The sequence below is a fragment of the Panicum virgatum genome, chromosome 7K (genome assembly GCF_016808335.1).
Source record: "Panicum virgatum strain AP13 chromosome 7K, P.virgatum_v5, whole genome shotgun sequence".
Classification (NCBI taxonomy): domain Eukaryota; kingdom Viridiplantae; phylum Streptophyta; class Magnoliopsida; order Poales; family Poaceae; genus Panicum; species Panicum virgatum.
In genome coordinates, this window is record NC_053142.1 from 8,149,889 (window position 1) to 8,173,836 (window position 23,948).

At 42.7% G+C, this 23,948-nt stretch overlaps 1 protein-coding gene and 2 long non-coding RNA genes across 3 annotated transcripts; all 3 read left to right on the plus strand.

The window, feature by feature from the left end:
- The first annotated feature begins 11,868 nt into the window (after positions 1 to 11,868).
- Positions 11,869 to 14,248, plus strand: LOC120639886. Its single transcript, XM_039915811.1, has 3 exons — positions 11,869 to 12,126; positions 12,378 to 14,191; positions 14,245 to 14,248. The coding sequence occupies exons 1-3, from the start codon at positions 11,869 to 11,871 to the stop codon at positions 14,246 to 14,248; spliced, it is 2,076 nt and encodes a 691-aa protein (XP_039771745.1).
- Positions 14,249 to 16,105: 1,857 nt separating this feature from the next.
- Positions 16,106 to 17,149, plus strand: LOC120642862. Its single transcript, XR_005662757.1, has 3 exons — positions 16,106 to 16,185; positions 16,919 to 16,994; positions 17,084 to 17,149. It is a non-coding gene; the product is annotated as an uncharacterized LOC120642862 (long non-coding RNA).
- A 4,846-nt stretch (positions 17,150 to 21,995) lies between these two features.
- LOC120642863 lies at positions 21,996 to 22,579 on the plus strand. Its single transcript, XR_005662758.1, has 3 exons — positions 21,996 to 22,061; positions 22,162 to 22,254; positions 22,490 to 22,579. It is a non-coding gene; the product is annotated as an uncharacterized LOC120642863 (long non-coding RNA).
- The last annotated feature ends 1,369 nt before the right edge of the window (positions 22,580 to 23,948 follow it).

Sequence of the window (23,948 nt, forward strand, 5' to 3'; positions counted from 1 at the left end):
TTTAATACTCAGCAAGACTTAACTATCAACGGGTATACGTAGCCCACTTTAGCTAGACTATGCAAGGTTCTGTGAGGCTCTGGTTTTCCTTTTTGCTGAAAAGCAATAAAGAGTAGGTCCTTACTTTCAAGTTTTAGCTTCCAAGATTCTAGTTGATTAACCATTCTATGTAAGCAACTACTATCCAATCATGGTAGATCTTTAAGCAAACATCAGGAATAATCATAATGTTGCCCTTATTACTCTGTGTGGCAAAGGGATCAAGCAGTCTCAAACTGTGAGAAGCAGACGATTCGAATCGAATTTGTTAACCTGGCCAGGCAGACCTAACACACATGTTTGGAACACCGTCGGGTCCACTAGTACAAATGTGCTTTTCTATGACGTATTGATAGTGACGTTTCTGCAATTCGTCATTGAACATTATTTTTAATGACGAAATTTATTACTTCATCACAGATGATGAGTGACGCAGCCAACCCGCTTGAAAATAATGACGAAATGAAGACGAGCGTCATAGAAGGCACAAACGATTCATCATAGATGCTTCATGCCACTACTGAACATGGGGAGACAACGACGAACAAAAATGGGCGTCACAAAACAACAACCTATTCGTCACAAAATAATAAAGGCCATGGTACAACAGCGATTTAGTCCCACATGTAAGTGTGGTTGAGACCGTGGGTCCCACATGCAGATCATGGTACTATGTCCACGTGGCGACACGGACCCCACCACCTGGGTCACATGACGCAGTGGCCCACCGCCACATGGCACGGACCCCACCACCCCAGCCTGGTCCCACTGCGCGGTGGGTCCATGACCATGTGGCGACGTGGACCCCACCACCTCAGCCCGGTCCCACTGCCAGGTGGCGTTCTACAGCAACCGTGGTCCCGCCTGACAGAACCGGCGGGTCCCATCTTGTCCACGTGGCAACGTGGGTCCCACTTGACAGAACCGGCGGTTCCCTGGTCCACGCGGGCCCTTGTTGGCGCTCCTTAAGTATCCGTTTTATCCCTTGTTTATCCTTGATAATGGCATGAATTCAATATCAAAATCACTAACCGTCCAAACCCCGGCCTAATTATTGGTCATTTTCACATATGCACATATATTTTGGAGGAACTTCATTTTTGCAGGTTTTTGGCCTATTTTGGAGCATGAAATGATGAGGCCCGTGATTGAGCGCTAACACAGAGAAAGACGAAGGCCAAAGCCCAAAGGATGGACCAAAGCCCATGTTGATTCGAAGCACATTCATGCACATCCATCCTCCAAGAGAGCCCAAAGGACCAAGCCCACGAAGATGAGATCAAGATACTTCGGGATTAAGCAAAGCAAATGAAGATTTAAGGAAGGATTCCCTATCCTATCCTTTCCTCGAAGATATCTCCAAGATAACAACGTCCAAAGGGGTGCAATCGTGAAGGACAGAAACTCTAGAAGATGCGAGGAGTCTACACGCCAAAAATGAGACCGAGGCGAGCCCGAAAAGGGGTAGGCCGGCCGGCCTAGGCCCATGGGGCCGGCCGGCCCAGCCCTTTTCTGAGGCGGTTTGCCTTCCCCTTCGACTGGTGGCTTCCTCGGCTTATAAATAGCTCGCACCTTATTCAACTCGAAGCATCCATCCAACCAGAACTCGACGAAAACCTAGGGCCAAGACCGGAGGGAGACGACGGCCGCCGCAAGTCTTCGAAGTTGTCTAGGAGATGGATTAGGCCATCCCTAGCCGCCATGGCCTCCCTGCGTGGTTGTGTCATGGTGGAGTTCATGAGCTAGTTGGAGTAGTCAATGGTGTATACGCGGTGGTGGCGATCCAAACGAATCTATTATGTGAGTAATGTCTTCATGTCATCTGATCTATTTAGCGATCATGTCTCTCCTCTTTCGATTTCGTTCTTGCTTTGGGTGTGCTTATTCCTAGATCTATTCTCAAGATAGATTGCATGGGGTGTTCTTGTAGCTATGGTGGCTAGGAGTTCATACCAGATCTACCCAAAGGGGGTTCGACTTGCTTCAGGGTATCCCGTTGAAAAGGGGGGCGTCGTGACAGGCCGTCTCCACAGAGTAGGTTGGGTATCGAAGGATCGGATTGGAGGTTTTGATTTAAAGAGGCTTTGGATGAGATGCATGTTGAGCTTACTCGTTTAGCTAGAACTACAACTAGAATGCGTGTGATAGGTTTAGTCATGCTTTATCCTTACCGATGTTCATGGATGAGATCAACCTTCGTACATCACTCATATTTATCAAAGGTTCACCTTTTATATGCAATTAATGCTTCATGTTAGGATAGATCCGTTAGATTAGATGGAAAACCCTAGTAAGTTCATTGTCGATCCACGGATTGATAAACCTTGGGGGAATACTCTAAGGGAAAAGTTACCACGAACCGTGCGCTTGCGGTATACAAATCGGGGGCGTTAGTGAACGTCAACAAGCTTTTCTGGCGCCGTTGCCGGGGATCAGCAACTCGAACCCTAGGGCGATCTATCTAATTTTTTGGGCTAACCCTAAATTTTATTATTGCATATACCCTTGTTTTCTTGTTCGTGTCCTTGAAAGCAGGTGGAAAAAGCTAGACACCAAAGTTGGGCTTCGAGAAGTCCACAACCCGCTCCAACAAACTTCGACAATCGATGACAAGACAATCGAGCAGTTCTCAACATCAACATCGAAAACCCTAGATCCACTTCGACAAGATGTGAATAACATCAAGTTTCGCTCTTTAGTGGTAGGTGCTAACTTTTGTTAGTGGCCCAGCATCCGCTATCGAGTCCCCACTCCCTAAAGCAAAAGATGATAAATAAGGTACGCCGCCATGTCAATTGATTTTAAAGACTAATGTTTTTGGGAAGATTTGTTTGCTCAAGCAATAGGTATGAAGCATGTCCGAAAAGAAAATTGTGCGATTGGATCATCATCATCTATGAAGTGTCGCTGTTGTGATGAGTTTTTCGTCCAAGATCAGATATGTGCCATGAGGAAATAATAGATTATTATGAAGTTCCATCAACTCTTCTTTCCAACGCATCAAAAATCGTTAATTTTGGAGATCGGTGTGAAGAGTTATGGAAAGATCTTTCAACGCTGCGCGTTCTGAAATCTCTCGGGACGAAGCGTAGCGCCGGAGTAAAACAAGCATAACTTTTTCATCCGAGGTCCAATTTGGGTAAATGACCACTTGTTCGAAACATGATTTGATACACCTCACAATGAGCTTGGAGTTTGGTACATGTTCTGTACTGGACAAAGGAGCAATTCAACAAAGAAAGGTGCAGCAGCAAACAACGGAGAAAGTGATGACGATGTCAAAGGATGATTGGAAGGCCGAGTGCACAAAAGTTGATGATTTGAAGTTGACCAAAGCTGGAGGCAACAAGATTAGAAGAATCATGACATCACCTATCTTCTCCAGTGGGATGCTCGATATACTTCTAGTCGAGTGATGCTATCAAGGAAGAAAACCGCTCAGATCATCAACACAAAGCGCGGGAGCCTCCACTAATTCCGATACCTTGGGTAAAGCAAGAATCATGGAGAAGACACATCATTGAAGTCATGCTATGTGCTGGTAAATCAATGGTGATGACCTTGAAGCCAAGGACGCACGACAAGACGCTCCAAAGACCACATGATTGAGATCATTGACATCTTCGGATGAATTCACAAGAAGATACTATTCTCATCAATATTCTGCTCAACCTCAGAAGAAAATTGCAGTATATTTTTGGATATTCAAAAGCTCCACGAAGTTCCGATTCCAATGAATCAAGAATAAAGTCAATCGAAGTTTCCCACAAGAAGTTATGGCCAAAACATCGAAAGTCGTGCACTATGAAATTTTCTGGACAGCACGCAGCGCTAAAGTAAAACGGTCATAACTCTCTCGTTTGGACTCCATTTAAAGCGAGTGACCACTCGTTGGAAAGGTAATTTCAAAAACTTTTCAATAGATCTATATTTTGGTATATGTTCTGTTGAGTGTACATGAGAGATTCTACAAAGAAGAGGCAGGAGCAACGCGATGAGAACGAGATAAAGAAGATGACGATGACAACAATGAAGGGGAGCTTGGGCGATGTTTTCATCAAGCGTACATGATAAAATTCAGAGGCTTGGAGCAGAGGAAGAACCCCAATGACATTGGCAAATGAAGGCACAAGCGGTCGACCTTCGACAAATGAAGATGTTGCTAACAAACCACGACGGATTACAAGAGCGCAACATTCAACACATGGAGACGTGAGAAGCAAATCACGACGGACCACGAGGAGTGCATCAAGTTGACATCTCGCACAAAGCACCGCAACTCCATTGTGTATGAAAAAGCTCCGAGGCTAAGGTATACACTGAATTCTCAAGCTTCTATTGGTTTTGTTGATAATCTTTAAAAATCTCATGCTCGAACCGATAGTCGGAATGAAAGTTTAAATTTTATGCCTTGTTCTTTTCATGATGATAGGCTAGAGTTTCTTGAGAATGTTGATTTCTTGCTTAAAGAACCTCTGCCTAATAATGAGCGCCGCGCTATGCAAGAAACACATGCTGCATTTAATTACACCATGCCTTGTTGATGAAATTTAATTGAGGATGTGATTATGTTGCATATGTTTACAAATAATTGCAAATCTCGATCTTGCTTTGCGCTTGGTCAAGCTCATGACCCTAAAAGAGCACATGTCAGGAGAAGCCCGGGATTTCACTAGCCATGCAGGACATGAAACTCAAATGATGAGGAGGGAAACCGTGCCCAAAATTTTGAACACCATCATCAACATCTTCAAGTTTCAAGAACGGACGTCGCTAAGCCTCATCAATTTTGTGCACAAGTCCAGAGGTTTACAATGCAAGAAAGTTGAATATTCAGGATCTCCATCAAGTCCTCGGTTCAACACATCCATGATCGATACAATTGAAGACCCACGGGAGGAGCTATGTCTCAAACATTGGAGATGCACGTGCTGAAATCAGCACGAGGCAGATTGCAGTAACGGGAAAAAGGGGCATAACTCCCTCAATTGGAATGCGTTTTGGGTAAATGAAGACTTGTTGGAAAGAAGATTTCGTGCACCTTGCATTGGATCAATTGGTTGGTGCAACTCCCAATCTGGACAGAGAGGAAAATTCATGAAAAGAAAGGTAGCGATGAAGGACAACAAAAGAAGGAGGTGATGATGATGTGAGAGACGATTGGGCAAGATTTCCATTAAGCGTGATTGATCATGTCAAAACATGGGAATTGGAATAAGAGCTGCATGGAACACCTTCACCTCTTGCATGAAGGACCATGGCTTCGCATCAATGAGAAGGTATGTAAGAAAGTCGAGCTCTATGACTCTAAATGAAGCGCTTTGCGGGAGGCAACCCGATCTTTTATTTTATATATATTAATATGACCGTCTACATTGCACTCTTTAATCGGAATATCAAGTAACATTGCACCATTGCTCTAATAAAAACCACAACTTCATGTTGTTCATTCTAAATGTTATTGAGGGAGCACTTTGTTATTTGGTCTTGGGAAACTTGTAGACCTTTTTGTGTGCCTATTAGTGTTTAGAGTCTTTTTATTTGTGTCCTTTTAGAGGGAAATATGAAGTGTTGCACCACCCTTTGATTCTAAACTTGTGGCTAGTTAACTTAGGCTAACTTTTTGTTTTGTTTTAGACCACCTCACCATGTCATATCATTTTGTTCACCCACCCCGTGTTGCATTGCATACCATGTGTTCGTCTCACCCTTGCATTGCATTGCATTGCATGTTGCATTTTAAAAAAACCTTTTCTAAAAACATTGACTAGCCTCACTTTTGAGATCCTAAAACCCTTAGGAAAACCACTCATAGAGCAATCCTAAAACCATAGGGTATGTTTTTCATTCAAAAAAAAATCTAACTTTTGTTTCTCTCTAGTTTTTTTGAAACCACCTTAGATAGAATTTCTATACCCAACACTCTCTCTCTCTTCAAAAATTTTGTTTTAAGCCAAAAATATAGGAAACCCATAAACCTACTTCTAAAACCTTGTTAGCTCGGTTGCTTGATCCTTTTTTGATAAATAACCTTTTCATTGACAAAAGCCTCACTTCTTATGAACTGCCGTGAAGGCTTTTTGTCACTCTTAGCAATTGTTTTTGAATAAGCTAGTTGCGGAACAACATCGAAAGGTCCTTTCAACCTTGCTAACACTTGTTTTTGCTAACTTTGCATTTGCACTTTGCATCCATTCCATTGTTCATGCACTCATTTTGCTAGCTTGGTCTCAACTTTATTGATGAAAGCTTTCATATCCATGTTAATGCTTCACGTGAGCATTTTCCTTTTTGCAATCTTGTGTAAACATGGTGTTTAGACATGATTGAAGACCATCATCATTTTGTTACCAAGCTATGAGGTTGCATTTGGTTGGTTTATAAGCTTTGCAATGCGCTTTATTTTGTCTTGTGCTATTAAGGCCTATTGATCTTGGGATAGACATGGTGTTTTGACCTTGGTTAAATAAGTCTTTTTGGCTATGGAGAAGTTCGGCAACCTAGTTGTAAACACGGTGTTTAGAACTAGGTGTAAACATTGTCTTTGTTTATATACTTTCCTCTCATTTGCATTTACACTAGCACACACGTACACTCACTAGGTTTTTATTTATTTTTCGCTAAGCTAGCTATGCCACAATTTGAGATCTTAGGAATGGTGGGTTTGTTGGCATTTATTTCTACTCCCGACCATCACCCCCGGGGGTAGTGTGTGCACTTGATTGTTTTGCAGGCATGACAAAGCGTTCCCATGAATTCGTGATCAAACAAGAAATCAAATTCGTCAACATCTCCAAAGTTCGAGAGCAAGCCCCGCTGTTTTCATCAAATTTTGCACATGTACAGACACGTACAAGGAAGAAAAAGTTGATATTCAGAAGCTCCATCAAATTCCCATTCCAACGCATTCAAGATCAATGAATTTCAAGACCCGTACAAGGAGATATGGCAAGAACATTGGACGTTGCGCGTTCTGAAATTCGTCGGGACAGATTGCAGCGCTGGGATAAAATGGACACAACTCTCTTGTTCGGAATCAATTTTGGGCGAATAAGGACTCGTTGGAAAGGAAAATTCGTGCACTTCGCAATGGAGCAATGTTTCAGTACAGGTTCTGTTCTGGAAATTGAAAGAAAAATTCGTGAAGATGAGGCAGCAATGAGACAACGAGGAATTGAAGGTGGCGACGACGATGAGAAGCAAGGATTGGGACCATGACTTAGTACAAGAAGAAGTTGAAGGAAATTGAGGCAACAAAGGTGAAGACACATTGAAGATGATATTCATACACATGAGGGAAGGACTTCAAGAATTTCAAGATGGTCCATCTTCTCCTTCCACGCCTAGCATCATGCTAAGCATGGGGGAGGATTTCGTGGACAAGGAAGAAAGATCTCATGGAGTAAGATAATCACGGTTGCCACAAGATGCTTATGATTCTTCTTCCATGCTTAGCACAATGCTTAAGTATGGGGGAGGCCGTGCTACACTTCATTACGAGCATCGAGAAGGACGGTAATTCTTCCTCAACTCTCTCTTTTTCTAAATGCTTGTACATATATGCCTTAAACCAAAGATGCAACCTTTGTATATCTCTCCCTATAATAACATGGCTACTAGGAGTACAACCTAGTTTTGTTTTTGTTTTCAATAAGTGTAGGATCACCATCACTTTGAGCTCACCACATTGATACATTTTGGCAATGACTTATGCTTATGGAAAAATGATGAAAGTTGCTGCTTTGTTTTACCTACGCTATGTTGTATATGACTTGACCATTTGCTCTCAATTAAATGGAATTAAAATATTTAAATACCGGCTCTTTTATTTGTGGAGGTTAAATGACTAAATTCTAAACCCACATATTATATGTTGCTCTTTGATTTAAGTCTACCGATGACCTTACACCTTGTGTTGTTTAATTTGAAAACTTAATTCCTATGCTATCTACATTTGTGAATCTCTTGCAAAGTTCTACCTACCAAAGCCTATAGAAGCATATTTTTTCATGATGAAACCTTTAGATTGCAAACTTATATTTTGATGAGTTGGATTAAGATTGATTTCTTTGGTACGAGACTAAGAAGCTGGTCATTCCGTTTTTTTTGTGTAACCTTCTTTCTGCTAGCCTATCTATCCATGCATTGTGAGTTTCCACTTCGGGAATTTTGCAAACCTCGCTGGATATCCACCCTAAACCAAAAATATCTTTTTGTGATTACCTCCTTGACCACAATCCAATTTGATTATGGATTATCATTTCGACGGAATCAAAAGAATCAAGGGCACCATATAAAGAAAAGTTTTGGGAGACAAGGCTCCCCGGAGATACTTTGATGCCTAATAGAATCGCGACTTGGCTTTGGGTTTGCTTTGCTCTTGCATGGTTTACCTAGAGTACATCAACTATCGTGTTCTTGTTGTTCGTTACCAATTATCCTCGTGTAGTGACAGTATGCGGGAGGGAAAGGTTTTGATCCTGGAACACACCTTCAAGCGGTTTTACGAAGAAGAAGGTTAATTTGAGATACTTACCCTAGCTAGTTGGTTCTCCCACTATTCATACTCGAGGACGAGCATTCGTTCAAGCATGGGGGGATGGCTGGGTAAGTATTCTATGTTATCAAAAGTTCTATGGAGCAAAAAGAAAGAAAAAATGAAAAATGAAAAAAAGGGGAGAAAAAAAAGAGAGAAGAATAAAATGCTCCTTAGTTCTTTTTGGTTTCATTAATTTTCCAAGTTACTTTGAAGAACTATTCCATACTCAAATCTTCCAACCATGTGCAATCCGATAACGAGAACTTCATTTGTGTCTCGGGATCATCCATTTGCCACTTGCACATGTCCACCTATCTAAATGTGTGTGTTTCATCTTTCCCCCTCTCCAACATTATTTTCCAATGGCCTTTTTGACTAGTCTCGGTAATCCCATTAGATCTCTCTCTTAGTTTGATAATATTTCAAGTATAATGTTTTGCTAGGATTGTTTTTACCTACCAAGCTCCACATAAGCCTTCCACTTTTATATATGAGTATAATAGGTTGAAAACAATCTAATGTAGGCTTGAGCGACTTGATGAGATGAGTATTTCCATGATCTTTTGCAAGAGAACCTCACTTATGTTTGATATGCATTCTTTTGAAAACTCTTCACGATGAAACAAGGTAAAGGTTTGAAGTTCGCTTAAGTTTGAGAGCATTGCATTTATTTATTATTGTGGCTTGTTCTTTAATTGCTAGTCTATCTTCCATAATGAAAAAGTAGCCGGTCACAACATGAACTTAAATGCTAAATACTTGAGAGAGCAATATGTCTTGTTATGTATGACTAAGTGCAAAGAGGACATTGAGGGGCAACGCTGATTTCTTTATAAGCAAAGCTCCTGGACTTACTCGAGGACGAGCAAGGTTTAAGCATGGGGGGAATGTTGGCGCTCCTTAAGTATCCGTTTTATCCCTTGTTTATCCTTGATAATGGCATGAATTCAATATCAAAATCACTAACCGTCCTAACCCCGGCCTAATTATTGGTCATTTTCACATATGCACATATATTTTGGAGGAACTTCGTTTTTGCAGGTTTTTGGCCTATTTTGGAGCATGAAATGACGAGGCCCGTGATCGAGCGCTAACACGGAGAAAGACGAAGGCCAAAGCCCAAAGGAAGGACCAAAGCCCATGTTGATTCGAAGCACATTCATGCACATCCATCCTCCAAGAGAGCCCAAAGGACCAAGCCCACGAAGATGAGATCAAAAGACTTCGGGATTAAGCAAAGCAAATGAAGATTTAAGGAAGGATTCTCTATCCTATCCTTTCCTCGAAGATATCTCCAAGATAACAACGTCCAAAGGGGTGCAATCGTGAAGGACAGAAACTCTAGAAGATGCGAGGAGTCTACAAGCCAAAAATGAGACCGAGGTGAGCCCGAAAAGGGGTAGGCCGGCCGGCTTAGGCCCATGGGGCCGGCCGGCCCAGTCCTTTTCTGAGGCGGTTTGCCTTCCCCTTCGACCGGTGGCTTCCTCGGCTTATAAATAGCTCACACCTTATTCAACTCGAAGCATCCATCCAACCAGAACTCGACGAAAACCTAGGGCCAAGACCGGAGGGAGACGACGGCCGCCGCAAGTCTTCGAAGTTGTCTAGGAGATGGCTTAGGCCATCCCAAGCCGCCATGGCCTCCCTGCGTGGTTGTGTCATGGTGGAGTTCATGAGCTCGTTGGAGTCGTCAATGGTGTATACGCGGTGGTGGCAATCCAAACGAATCTATTATGTGAGTAATGTCTTCATGTCATCCGATCTATTTAGCGATCATGTCTCTCCTCTTTCGATTTTGTTCTTGCTTTGGGTGCGCTTATTCCTAGATCTATTCTCGAGATAGATTGCATGGGGTGTTCTTGTAGCTATGGTGGCTAGGAGTTCATACCGGATCTACCCAAAGGGGGTTCGACTTGCTTCAGGGTGTCCCGTTGAAAAGGGGGGCGTCGTGACAGGCCGTCTCCACAGAGTAGGTTGGGTATCGAGGGATCGGATTGGAGGTTTTGATTTAAAGAGGCTTTGGATGAGATGCATGTTGAGCTTACTCGTTTAGCTAGAACTACAACTAGAATGCGTGTGATAGGTTTAGTCATGCTTTCGGTCATGCTTTATCCTTACCGATGTTCATGGATGAGATCAACCTTCGTACATCACTCATATTTATCAAAGGTTCACCTTTTATATGCAATTAATGCTTCATGTTAGGATAGATCCGTTAGATTAGATGGAAAACCCTAGTAAGTTCATTGTCGATCCACGGATTGATAAACTTTGGGGGAATACTCTAAGGGAAAAGCTACCACGAACCGTGCGCTTGCGGTATACAAATCGGGGGCGTTAGTGAACGTCAACAGCCCTCTACTCCGGCACGGTCCCACGACCAGGTGGCACTCCACATCAACGTCAGTCCCTACGATCCCGGTCCCTCTCAACTGAGTATAACACACGCGGCCCAGCACTACGTCCGAGCGGCCTCGCGCAGCCCAGCAACAACAGCCTCACGCGCGGCCCAGCAACAACAGCCTCGCGCGCGGCCCAGCAACAACAGCCTCGCGCGCGGCCCAGCAACAACAGCCTCGCGCGGCCCAGAGATTAATCGGCAAAAAACCTGCGTTTCCCAGGATTCAAACCGCGTACTGGACGGAAGCCAAGAGAAAGCGTTACCACTACGCCATCGAACATTCTTGTGAAAGGAGACTTATATTTTTTATTTGTTTAATTAGCGAATGGTTTCCATATGTTCTTCCACTGCGCCATCGAACCCTACAGACACAAATCGAATCTTGCGGGTCGAGTCGGGCGCATAGCTGCGGCGTCCACGGCGCACGGCGGCGGATCCGCGGCGTTGTCCCCGGCGAACGGCGGTGGGACCACGGTAGTGCCGCCGGCGCATGGCGGAGGGAGCACAGCGGCATCCCCGGCGGGCGCACAGCGGCGGCTTCCCCGGTTGACGGCGGCGGCAAGGTGACTTCTTTTACCAAATATCTCAAGCTTTTTCCTTTTCTCGTTGTGCTGGTAGTGTATGCTGTTACTGTGCTGTTTCAAGATTCTAGGGTTCGGTAGATTGGACTAGTGTCACTTATGGTAATGATGTGCATTCATCCAGTAAGGATTTAGGGGCCCAAATGATATGACCAGTTACTATTTTTTCAGTATGTTAATTAGTAAATCATTTTCTATTAAGTTGTATTTGAGGTTCTGTTATAGTATTTTGCCTCTGATTTTGCACATGTATGCTAAAATAGATGGATCGAAGTTGGATTCATGGGAGACGTTTCACACCTGCCTACATGGACGGAGTGGAACAGTTCATGGAATTTGTTAGAGGGCAGTTCCCTGCAGACAGCGAGATACATTGTCCCTGCCGCAAATGTCTTAATCAAGCTTTACGACCTCACCATGAAGTGAATGACCATATACACATCTTTGGAATGTCACTTTTGTACACTCGTTGGGTTCATCATGGAGAGTCTCCAGATGGCCAGGTTGTTGAGTTCAGAGAGGAGGTGCAGCATGATGAATATGATGATGGTGGAGGATACATTTGGGTGAGGATGACAAAGATCATGACCAAGCTGATGACCAAGATGATGATCACGGAGTCACAGAGATGATATCAGATTTGTACACATCAGTAGAGGAAGATGGAGGGACTCCAAGTTTTGCCAAAGTTCTTGCCGATGCCAAGCGGTCACTTTGCCCGGGATCAGCGCATTCTAGATTCTCCTTTGTAGTGAGACTTCTCTATATGAAGTCTCGCTATCGACTTGACAATAACTTTTTTACTGCATTGTTGAAGTTATTGTCCGATGCATTCCCTCAGTGTCAGTTTCCAAAGTCGTATGATGAGGCGAAGAAGTATCTTCGTGAATTGGGCATTGCATATGAATCAATCCATGTGTGCAAGAACAATTGTGTTTTGTTTCATAAGTCTGAGGTGTTTGACATGGATTATGCCAACCTAGAAGTGTGCCCAGTTTGTGATGAATCTAGATGGGAAGGTGGTGAGAGTGGCAGGCAGGTTCCTCATAAGGTCTTGAGGCACTTTCCACTTATACCAAGACTGAAGAGGATGTTTGCCATGAAACGAACTGCTGAGGAGGCCCAGTGGCACAAGGTGGATAGGAAGCCAGTCGCCAATGAAATGAGCCATCCAGCTGATGGGGAGGCATGGAAGGACTTTGATAGGAAGTATCAATCTTTTGCAGCGGATGCAAGGAACTTGAGGCTTTCCCTAGCTACAGATGGTTTCAACCCTTTAGGCAACATGAGCACTCAATATAGCATGTGGCCAGTGCTTGTGACACCTCTGAACCTACCACCATGGGAATGTGTCAATTCAGCCAACTGTTTTATGTCTTTGCTCATCCCGGGTCCATCTCCTGGAAAAGATTTTGACTTGTTCATCAAGCCTCTAATTGAAGAATTGCTTGCTCTTTGGAAAGGAGTGTCCACTTATGATGCTGTTAGCGGTAAAAAGTTTGATCTTCGTGCCGCTGTGTTGTGGTGCATACATGATTATCCAGCCTTGAGCACCTTGTCGGGGCGAACCACAAAAGGTTATTATGCATGTATCCACTGTGACAAAAATCCTTTGTCACGGGCACTGAGGGGTAAGATTGCTTACATTGGCCATCGTCGTTTTCTTCCAAAGGATCATGAGTGGCGAAAAAGCTTGGCTTTTGATGGCCGCCGTGAAACCAGGGATGCGCCGGGCAAATTCAGTAGTACAGAGGTTCAAGCGGAACTAGAGAAGGTGAAAGATGTGAGGCCAGGAAAGCATCCCGCACCAGCACCTAGGAAAAGGAAGCGTGGGGAGAAAAGCAGCCCCAAAATTTGGAGTCGCAAAGTTGGGTTGTGGAAGCTACCATATTGGAAGGACTTGTTGCTGCCACACAATCTCGATGTTATGCACATAGAGAAGAACATTTGTGATGCCCTCCTTGGCATATTACTCAAAATTGAGGGCAAGAACAAGGACACCGAAAATGCAAGGTTGGATTTGTATGATATGGGCATTAGACACGAATTTCACTTGCGAGAGGATGGAGATGGGTGTAGGATGCCAGAGGCTTTCTATTTATTGAACAAGGAAAATAGAACTAGATTCTGCAAGTTCCTCAAAGGTGTGAAGTTTCCACATGGTTATGCCGCCAACCTAGGCAGATTCATAAGTGCAGATGGTACCAAGTTGCAGGGGCGGCTGAAAACTCATTGTTGCCATGTACTACTGCAAAAGATCATGCTTGCTGGATTAAGAGGATTGGTGAGGAAAGATGTGTATGAAGCAATTGCGGAGCTTGGGGACATTTTCAGAGAATTGTGTAGTAGAAATCTGAAGATAGATGTTGTGAAAGGACTAAAGGAGAAAATCCTAGTTATCCTTTGCAAGCTTGAGAAAATTTTCCCTCCAGCCTTTTTTGATGTCATGGTGCACCTAGCTATGCATCTACCTGATGAGGCATTGCTTAGAGGCCATGTTCAGTATGGATGGATGTACCCAATAGAGAGGAGATTGGGTACTTTGAAGAATTTTGTGAGTAACAGGGCGAGGCCTGAAGGATCAATTGCGGAGGCCTATGGCGCAAGTGACACCTTGACATTTTGTTCAAGGTATATGGGGGATGTCGACACCAAATTCAACAGTAATGATGCCATCAATGTAGATGAACCATTAGATAGTGACCCTGAAATTTTTAAGCATGGTGTCAAACTCGTAGGAGCTGACAGGAGGACATACATCGATGATAAGATGTATTTCAGACTAGTTTGGTATGTTCTAAACAATTGTACAGAAGCTGAGCCATATGTGGAGTAAGTATCATTTTTATTTATTTGCAAAATTGTCTTATCCTGAATTGCAAGTGAAGCTTTGCTGATGGTTATGCTTTTCCGGATAGCATCTACAGGGCAGGGTTATTGCAAGAAGGGCCACATGATGTTGAAAAAAAGGCTTGAAAATGGTTTTCCTAACTGGTTTAGGAGCCATGTAAGTGTCCTGCAGTACTAGTATTCTTTGTTTCAGCATCTCACTGCTAGTATTCTTTGTTTCAGCATCAGTTTCAGCATCTCACTCCTTGTATTCTTTGTTTGAACCCAGATCGCCAAGAAGCGCACAGATCGTCCAGAAGAGGTTACTGATGGATTGTATGCTTTGTCTTGTTTTCCTGATCTTCGAGTGGAGTTTTGGTCTGCTTGCATTGTCAATGGAGTCAGGTATAACACAGTGCACCGTGAGAAATACTTGCAGACTCAGAACAGTGGTGTAATGACTCCAGGTACTCATGGTGATGTTGAAATTGATTTTTGTGGTGTCCTTAATGAGATTATTGAGCTGCAGTATAACACCACTGCACCAGCCACTCGGTCTGTGGTTCTCTTTGGATGTGATTGGTACAATCAAGTAGTAGGCAAAACAACAGGCATCAGAGATGATGGACATTTCAAATCCATTAACATTCAGTCATTGTGGTACAAGTCTGACCCTTACATTTTGGCAACTCAATCCAAAAAGGTATTCTACATAGAAGACATGGCTTTGGGAAAGAATTGGCGAGTTGTGCAGAAATTTGAGCATAGGGACGTGTATAATGTGCCTGAAAAAAGTGACCTTGTTTACCAAGAAGACTGCTGTTCTCATACAGTGCAGCAAGGTGAGGCTGATGGCGAAGTGCAGCAAGGTGATGGTGATGAGGTTGAGGTCAATAATCAGGATGGCGAATATACTAGAATTGATGGTCGTTTACATGAACTTATAAGAAACAAGAAGCGAGCCAACATTTCTGTAGATGCAGAGGAGGAGGAAGATGACAGTGTCATGGAATATTTTAGTGATAATGGCAATGAAAACGCTGAAGATGAAGATGAGGAGGTAGATGGAGATGATCCCTGAAATTGCTAGAACCAACAAAAGGTGAGGAACACTTCACCGCTGTGTTAGGCAGTCAACCACTTATTTGTTAGAAGCTGACATGTAGAACATCATCTTCAATTTTCTAGAATGATTTCAGTTTTGAGAGACGAGCAAGCCATATGCCAAGTATTTGAAGCACAGAGCAAGCCATAAGCCAAGTACTTATGACATGCTGAAAAAATGCATTTGTTCTTTGACTTCAAAAACCTTATCTGTAGCTTGTTTCACAACTACATCTTTTATTTACTAGTGCATTCTTGTTGTCCTAAGGGTATTGGTGAACCTGTGGACCTTGCAAACGACAATGGGAATGCACCTGAAGAATACCTGTGTTACTTGTGCAGATAAAGTAGCAGAGGAAGTCAATGCATCTTCCACAAGGTCAGTTTTTGCATAAAAAATATGCTTACTTATTAAATCACTTTTGCTGCAGTTGCACAATCAGTTATAAGCTTAGCTTGTGGAACTGAGTGTCACCAGCAACATTAGTTATAGGCTTGTTGATTAAGTAGTGCTTAGTAGTATGTTATTTACCTGCATTCTGATGTCCTGAAATTATTTTTTAGAAGCTGAATTTGTACTTCCATTCTGAATGGATGTTTCTTATGTCTCAGATTTAGAAAGGATGCTTCTGACCACAGTGATGTTAAAGCCCCCACTGCCGAACCAAATATAGATATCAACTCAGCTTCAGGTATTCAAGGATATTTCTTACTGATATAAATCTTGATTTTAGTGTATCTTTTGCTCCATTTATTTATTTTTGGTTAAGTCGGTTTGGTATTGTCAGAGCTCTAGGCTCCCATCAATTTTTCTCTGTTATGCTAATGAACTGATATAGCTAGAGAAGTTGTTGAGTTTCAGCGATTTTATTCTTGTTGCTAGATTAGACCAAGCTTTAATGCTTGTTTTGTGTTGTTGCATGGTAATAGTCACAACCATTCTGTATGCAAAGGCAAAGGCCAAATCTCAGTAACTAAAATATCAACCTTGGCTGTATTTCACAGCCAGCACCAGCATTTGATTAGTTTAGTGGCAAGTATCATTCGTCAGTTATTAGTACTACAGACGATTTCTAGCCCACAATTTGCCAAAATGGCTTGTGGTTATAGAGCTGTAATGGCATTGATCAATAACCATAAGACAACCTTGTCCATGAGGCTCAAGGAAATACATGTTACTGTGCCATCCAGCAAATGCCAGTTTCTGTTGGAATGCCATTACACGAACTGGCATGGGGCAACTTCTGTTCAGAAAATGGCAACTCCTAGTACAGGTTTTAAATGGGCTTTACAACCTTTGGTTCTTTCTACAGAAACTAATTGATAGTTTTTTGCCCCTATCTCTCCTCGAAATCTCTACTTATTGTCTATTATAAACTAACATGTACTATTATAAACTCACTGGTTTTATGCAAGCTTTTCCAGAACCCATACTGAAGGATGCAGGTGCCCCAATCCAGACCCGAATGAATGGGTCGACCAAGAAAACATCTGTGAATGGGTAACCACAACATTTGCAGATTCTCTTTTACTTCTTGCCTTTTTCATTGGAACTTGCATTTATGTAACTGACATCCTTTGGTAATGCAGTCTTCTGGATCAATCAAACACCAACTCTGGGTTAGAATCTTCAGGAAATGACAATCCCAGCTTCAGGAAATGACAATCCCAGCTGCACTAACTCGAGCAGTGCTGTGCTACCCACCAGTAATGACTTAACTGAGCCTGCAGCCGGTGCTGTAGATGTTGATTCTGCTGAGAACGGCACTGGAATAAATCCTAAAAAACCTGTTAAGGGAGCCTCGAGACAGAACGTTCGGCGAGGAGGATGAAAAAGGGTGGTGCGAGGCCCTGAAGGAAGAGGGAAGTAGAAGAATTGCTGGACGATATTGTTGTACACTAATATTATGCACTGCTTAATTGCTTAGGTTGGTAGAGTGAGTTCTAACGCTGTCATTGTCGTGTTGCATTTTTTTAACTGTGGCCTTCATGTCCTGATTTTTTTTGGACAGTTTCGTGTCCTAGTTGCTTGAGCTGGCGAGTGGTAATTGTGTCTGAGAAAACATTTTACCATGGACATGATTGCTGTGAACTCGAGACAGCAAAAATGAGAAAATCAGTTCTTTTGGACAGTTTTATCTTTACTGAGAATCCCTGATGGCTGGTTCCATGTGATTAGTAGTATAATAATGCATTTTCTGTTTGATTTACTTGTCCATCAATCTTGTGAGGATGGTGGTGAATACTGAATAGTGATCATGATGAATTTGCCATACTGTCTTTGTCACAGCAGATTGTGCAGACGGTGCAGACATGAATTCATGCCTACTAATAGCATAAGCCAAGTTGCCTTTATTTGGTAATAATTAACCATGCCCCAAACCTGCATGCCACAAAACGACAAGACTATCCAACATCAACAACTATGAGAATCTAGCGATCACTGATTGGCACTGTCTTCTTAAGAAAAAAAACTGATTATACCAATTTTGGGGGACTAAGTAATTTCAAACGAAAAAGTGATGAATAACAAGATTGTATAACTCATCGAGACCGACAAACTTTATTTGGGTCATTTGTTCATTTGAATTAGTTTCGACGGGTTGACTTTTGAATTTTTGAATGTTACATATTCAAACAAAATTTTAGGGGACTAAGTAATTTCAAATGAAAAAGTCATGAATAACAAGATTGTATAACTCATCGAGACCGACAAACTTTATTTGGGTCATTTGTTCATCCGACGAAGTGATACTAAAGTTGTTCACAAATACTACACATCACCCTCATAGTGTAAGGAGCTATGTTAGGGGTTTGTCAGATTTGTACTGCATATTGTAACGACTTTGTCAAATAAAAAAATGATCTAAATAAAGTTTGTAGAGCTTGTTGAGTTACAAAACTTTGGTATTCATTCCTTTTTGATTTGACATCATTTAGTGTTAAAAAACTTGAATCTACTTGTCATTTTTTGAAATTCAAATTTCATTTTTTTCAAACAAAGTCGGATCGAGAATTAACCAAAATAAAGTTTGTACATCTTGACTAGTTCTGCAAGTTTGGTTTTATTGACTTTTCCATTTGAATTCATTTACTCACTCAAATTGTTGTTACAAATTGTCAAATTTTGAATTTCAAAATTTCAATCATTAAAAAAGACTCAGACGGAGAAATGCCAAATATGAAAGTTGTAGATTTTGATGAGTTATACAATTGTCTAGTTGATGACTTTTTAATTTGAAATCATTTAGTATTTGAAAATACTGTTTGAAGCTATCTAGCTCTAATTTCAAAACTGGGGCCACCTGCCAGTGAGCCATCTCCCTCTCGGCGGCAAGCCAAATATCCTCCCACCCTCTCCCGCTGCTAACCTCCCGCTCTAATTTCACTTCTTTTTATCTCTCCCGCTCTAATTTCATTCCAGGGGCCACCTACCAGTCGCGCGACGCCCTCATTTCATCCCTCTCCAGCCGGCTCTAGATAAATCCTATCTCCCTCATTTCGTCCCTCTCTCTCCCTCATTTCGTCCCTCTCTCTCCCTCTCCCCCTCTAAACCCTAGCCGCCGCCGTGGCTGTCTCTTCGTCGACGCCCACCGCGCCGGCCGGATCCGCACTCGACGACGCCCGACGCGCCGGCCGGGTCCGCAACTCACCGACGCGCGATGCCCCGGCCGGTCCGCACCTCGACGACGACGACACACGACGCCCACCAGAAGCGGCTATGCTTCCTCGCCATCGCCGACCTGGTCTGCTACCTCACCTCATCACCGGAAGCGGCTCTGCTTCCTCGCCTTCACCGACCTGGTCTGCTACCTCACCTCACCACCGGAACCTTGCGGATCTACTACGCCGACGCCGCCGCCGACCGGATCCCGTTAGCTCTTCGACGAAGTATGGTAAAGACTAGACGCGGTGCAGTAGCAGGTAAGCCAAATACCTACACCCTCGAAGATGGTTCCAGTTCTTAGGGTTTGGAGCTCGAGTTGGATTAGGGTTCGGAGCTCGAGCTGGACAATAATTAGTTGGATTAGGATTTGGATCTCGAGCGGGATTAGGATTTGGACCAATTCGTGAATGATGTTTCAGGATTAGGGTTCGGATTTGTGAATGATGTTTCTGTATCTGTACCTCCGAAATTATACTACTACTGCCGTGATGAAATGAATCAAATTAATCTAGATATGATTAGCAGGTGATGGGTTAACTTCTGCATTACAAGATCTACTGCTGTGTTTATATATGATTATCTACTATTGTGTTTATATATGATTATCTACTGCTGTGTTTAGATATGATTATCTACTGCTGTGTTAAATCATTATACATGTGTTAAATTCATTACAGTTCATGTATATTGCTCAGATCACACCAGGTGCTATTTTTTCATTGTATGCTTCCTGCCTTACACCAGGTGCTGTGTAGAATATATGATTCTTGATATGCATTGTTGTTAAGGATTTAGAACCATACTTGGTTTGTGTCACCAACCAGCATTAGGCAATTAGAATTGAGGTAGTCAATATGTTATGAATAATTAGAATTTCTATGAATGCAACATCCTCACCTATCGTATTATGTGTTTACGCGTGTAAGAAACTGCAAAAACTGATTACGAGAGGCAGCGGGACAAGAACATAGCAGAGAATAATGCAAGATTTGAAGCACTTGGCCTCAACAAATTTTCAGCAACTGTAAATTCATTTGCAAATGCATCTGCAAGTTCAACGGGAATAAGGGAAGGGGAACATGGTAGTCGTCCTGGAGATACATATGATTCGGATTATCTCCCTGAAACTGTGGAGCAGGTTCAGGGAGACACCGATGATGATACATCATTAGACGAGGAGCTAGTCGACGAGCCTGTTCCTCTAATGATTATTGAGGTACCTGGGGATGTGATGAACACTTGCATTTCTTACTTCTGGCAGCAGTTCATTATTTGACTTGTTTTTCTAATTCATTCATGTGCTAACAAGATCTTTTTCTCCCCTACTATAGCCTCCTAAACGTTTTCGAAAGAAAATCAGTGCAAGGTGCCGAAAAGGAACGGTAGAAATGCCACCTGGAGGTGCAAGAAAGAGTAAGCGAGTGAGGTCTCAAGCTCCAGATGAGAGACCTGCTGAAGCTGAAGATGTAGCTGTTCAAGGAGGAACCCAGGATAAGAGAATCAGGCCAAGTCCTTCCAATGAGACGCCTCCAGGTGTGGCAACAAGGTCCTCCTCCACAAGGCAACAACCAACTCAACCAAGTGATGAAGATCAGCAAGGGCGCCAATAGCCAACACAACCAAGTGATGAAGATCAGCAAGGGTTAACTCCAATGTCAGAAGATCACGGTGTTGACTGGTCCTACCATTGGGCTTATGAGAATGATGGTTTTGGTGGTGAAGGAGAGCAGGCTGAGGGAGAAGAAGAGGTGCACCCTGAAGAAATGACACAAGCAGGAGCTGAAGGCAAGTGGCATTTGCTAACACTGCCTCTTTTTCACTGTTGCTACTATGTCACATGTTGCTGATGCTGCTATGTTACTGCTGCTACCTCTTTTATTGCTGCTGCTGCTATATTACATGTTACATGTTGCTGATGGCTCTTTTTTGTGAATGATGATGTTTGTGGAAGGGAAATGGAGATAATAATGTAGATGGTTTACGTCCTGGGCATAAACTAGTTGCATTAGATGTTTGATTAGATAATTGTATCTGTGCAACAATTAATTCTCTGTGAGATCTGAATTTCTGTGAAAGTTCACTTTAAGCTAATATGTATCTGTACCTCCTAAATGATACTACTACTGCTGTATTGAATTAAATCAAATTAAGATCTCTGTTACAAGATCATGATTACATTGTTGATACATATGATTAGGGGGTGTTGTATTAACTTGTGCATTACAAGATCTGTGTTAACTACTGTTGTTTATCATTTATGTGTCACATGTTGCTGCTGCTGCTATGTTACATCTTGTCATTTTATTAGTACTGACATTCTCAATTGGTTGGTCTTTTGTAGAGCCTGCCCCAAGAAAGGCTAGGACACGAACAAAAGGGATATTGCTTGACAAGATGACACGATTGATGAAGAGCAAGTTGCCTATAACTGTTGCAGATGGATTCAAAAGACCCCATGACCCGGTTCAAGCGGCGAATTTTGCTTCCAAAGCTGGTGTCGTTGTTAGAGATCATGTTCCTGTCTTTACCCATTGGAAACATTACAAGGAAAAGGAGAGTAAACCCATTTTTGATAACTTCATAGGAAAACTAGGAGTAAGTTCCTTTATACTCAGTACATGTTGCATTTGACTATAACAGTGTTCATCTTTTGCTGCTAATGACAGATCTCTCTCAAAATATTTCAGTTAAGGCTGCGTGTGGACACCAGAGAAAAGGCAGTTGAGGAGGCTTGCTACAGTGTGTTCCAATCTGCTATAAGACAGAAGCGCTACAGGCTGAAGAAAAAAATACTTCACTGGGATTCCAATTGATCAAATCAGAAGAACATCACATGTCTCCTACATGACTGATGAAATGTGGAACAAACTGGTTGAAAAGTGGATGAATCCCAAAAACTTGGTATGTTATCTTAGTGCAATTCTTTAGTTCTCGTGTACATGTTCTTGCAGCTATGTTGGATGAATTATAAATTTATTCTTTCATATGTGACATGTTGTAGCAAACAGCAGAGAAGAACACGCAAAACCGTGGCGAAGTCAAGTTCCACCAGACAACGGGTTCTCGCTGCTATGTTGCACAGCTGCATGAATATGTATGAGGAGGGTCACTTTTTTTACTGCTGCTGCTATGTTAGATGTTGCTGCTGCTGTTATGTTATTACTACTTCATTTTCTTTCGTGTGTCACACATGTTGCTACTGCTGCTATGTTACTGCTGCTACTATTTCATTCTTGTGTCACTTGCTACTGCTGGTGCTATGTTACTTCTTAACTCCACTGCCTCTATGCTACTCATTTTAACTACTCCGTGCATTCCATGCCGAACAGACACAAAAGAAAATGGCTACAACACGTGCAAATCAAGAAGATGCTATTGGAGAACTTGAAGAACCCGCTGATGGGGACCAAGAAGATGCCTCTGATGAAGAACTTGATGTAGTGGAGGTCTTCAAAGAATGCCATACTAGCCGCAAGAAAGGACTGAGTGAAACTGCAAAAGAAGCAGTAGTAAGTATAATATGACTATATACTAATAAGGCAACTTGGCTTATGCTGTTAGTAGGCATGAATTCTTCATCTTCCACTATTTACACATAAATTTGCAGCAGGCTAGTGTAGTTGAGGCTCTGCCATGGTTGTAGATTGCATTTTCTGACTGTTTGCAAGAACACAGGGGAGAAATATCTCATAGTGCTGCATTTGGTAAATCTGTGAGTCTTTTTAGGCTAGCACAGTCGCTTGCTAGGTAAATGGACTATTTTATGGTTGTAGCATAATCTGATTTGGTGTTAGTATTTCCTTCAGTTCTGTATGCCATTGCTCCCGCTGCTACATTACTTATGATTTGTTGGCATTGGTGCATTTTAACTATTCGTTCCTGCATTGAATAGCAGCCAGCTAATTGACATTTGGTTTTGGATTATGTCTGGCTGACATGGAAGCCCTTAAGGCCATGCCTCCTGCCGAAGGCAATCCAGTAGTCTCAAGTGCAGAGGTCGTCTCCAAGGTGCTCCCCAAGAATAGCAGCAACATCTTCCTGAAGAACATTGGTGTGCAGCCCATTAGCCCGACAAAAGCACCCACAGCCAAAGAAAGGGTGCTCGAGGCACAGCTATCAGCTGAAAGACAAGGTTCTGCACTTCTCCAAGAGGAAGTGATTGTGCTGAAGCAAAAATCTCAGAGCACAGACGAAGCGCTTGAGAAGACCCGAAGAGAGTTGGAAGAATACAAGCGGCAAGTGGAAGATAACAAGAAGGCGACGGAGGAAACCAATGCGCTGATGCGCCGGTTTTTTATGATCACCAGCGGTGCCAACAGTGGTCCTTCAGTTTGATGAGCTACAGTCTGGTGGGTTGGATTTTGTCTGGTGAACTTCTCTGGTGATGGGTGTATGGTGAACTTGTGTCTGGTGGGTGCTGGGTCACGTTCGGTGGGTTCTGGGTGAAGCACTTGGTGCTGGTTAAACACTTTGATGCCTGTGTGAACTCTGTGATGAATAGTGTTTGAACTCTGTGATGAACCAGACATGATCAGCTGTTATTCTGTGCTATATTTTGGTGTCTGTTATTCTGTACATCTTTAAGAATTGCCTCTGTGTAGTGCGTGTCGCAACAGGAAGCGTCCACGTGGAGCAACCAGAAGCTACCACATGAAGCGAACAGAAAGCGACACATGGCACGACCAGAATACAACATGTGGCGCGACCAGAATACAACACATGGTGCAAAAAGAACAGGACAACTGGCTAGATCAGAATAGAACACGTGGCTCGACCTGAAGTAGACAC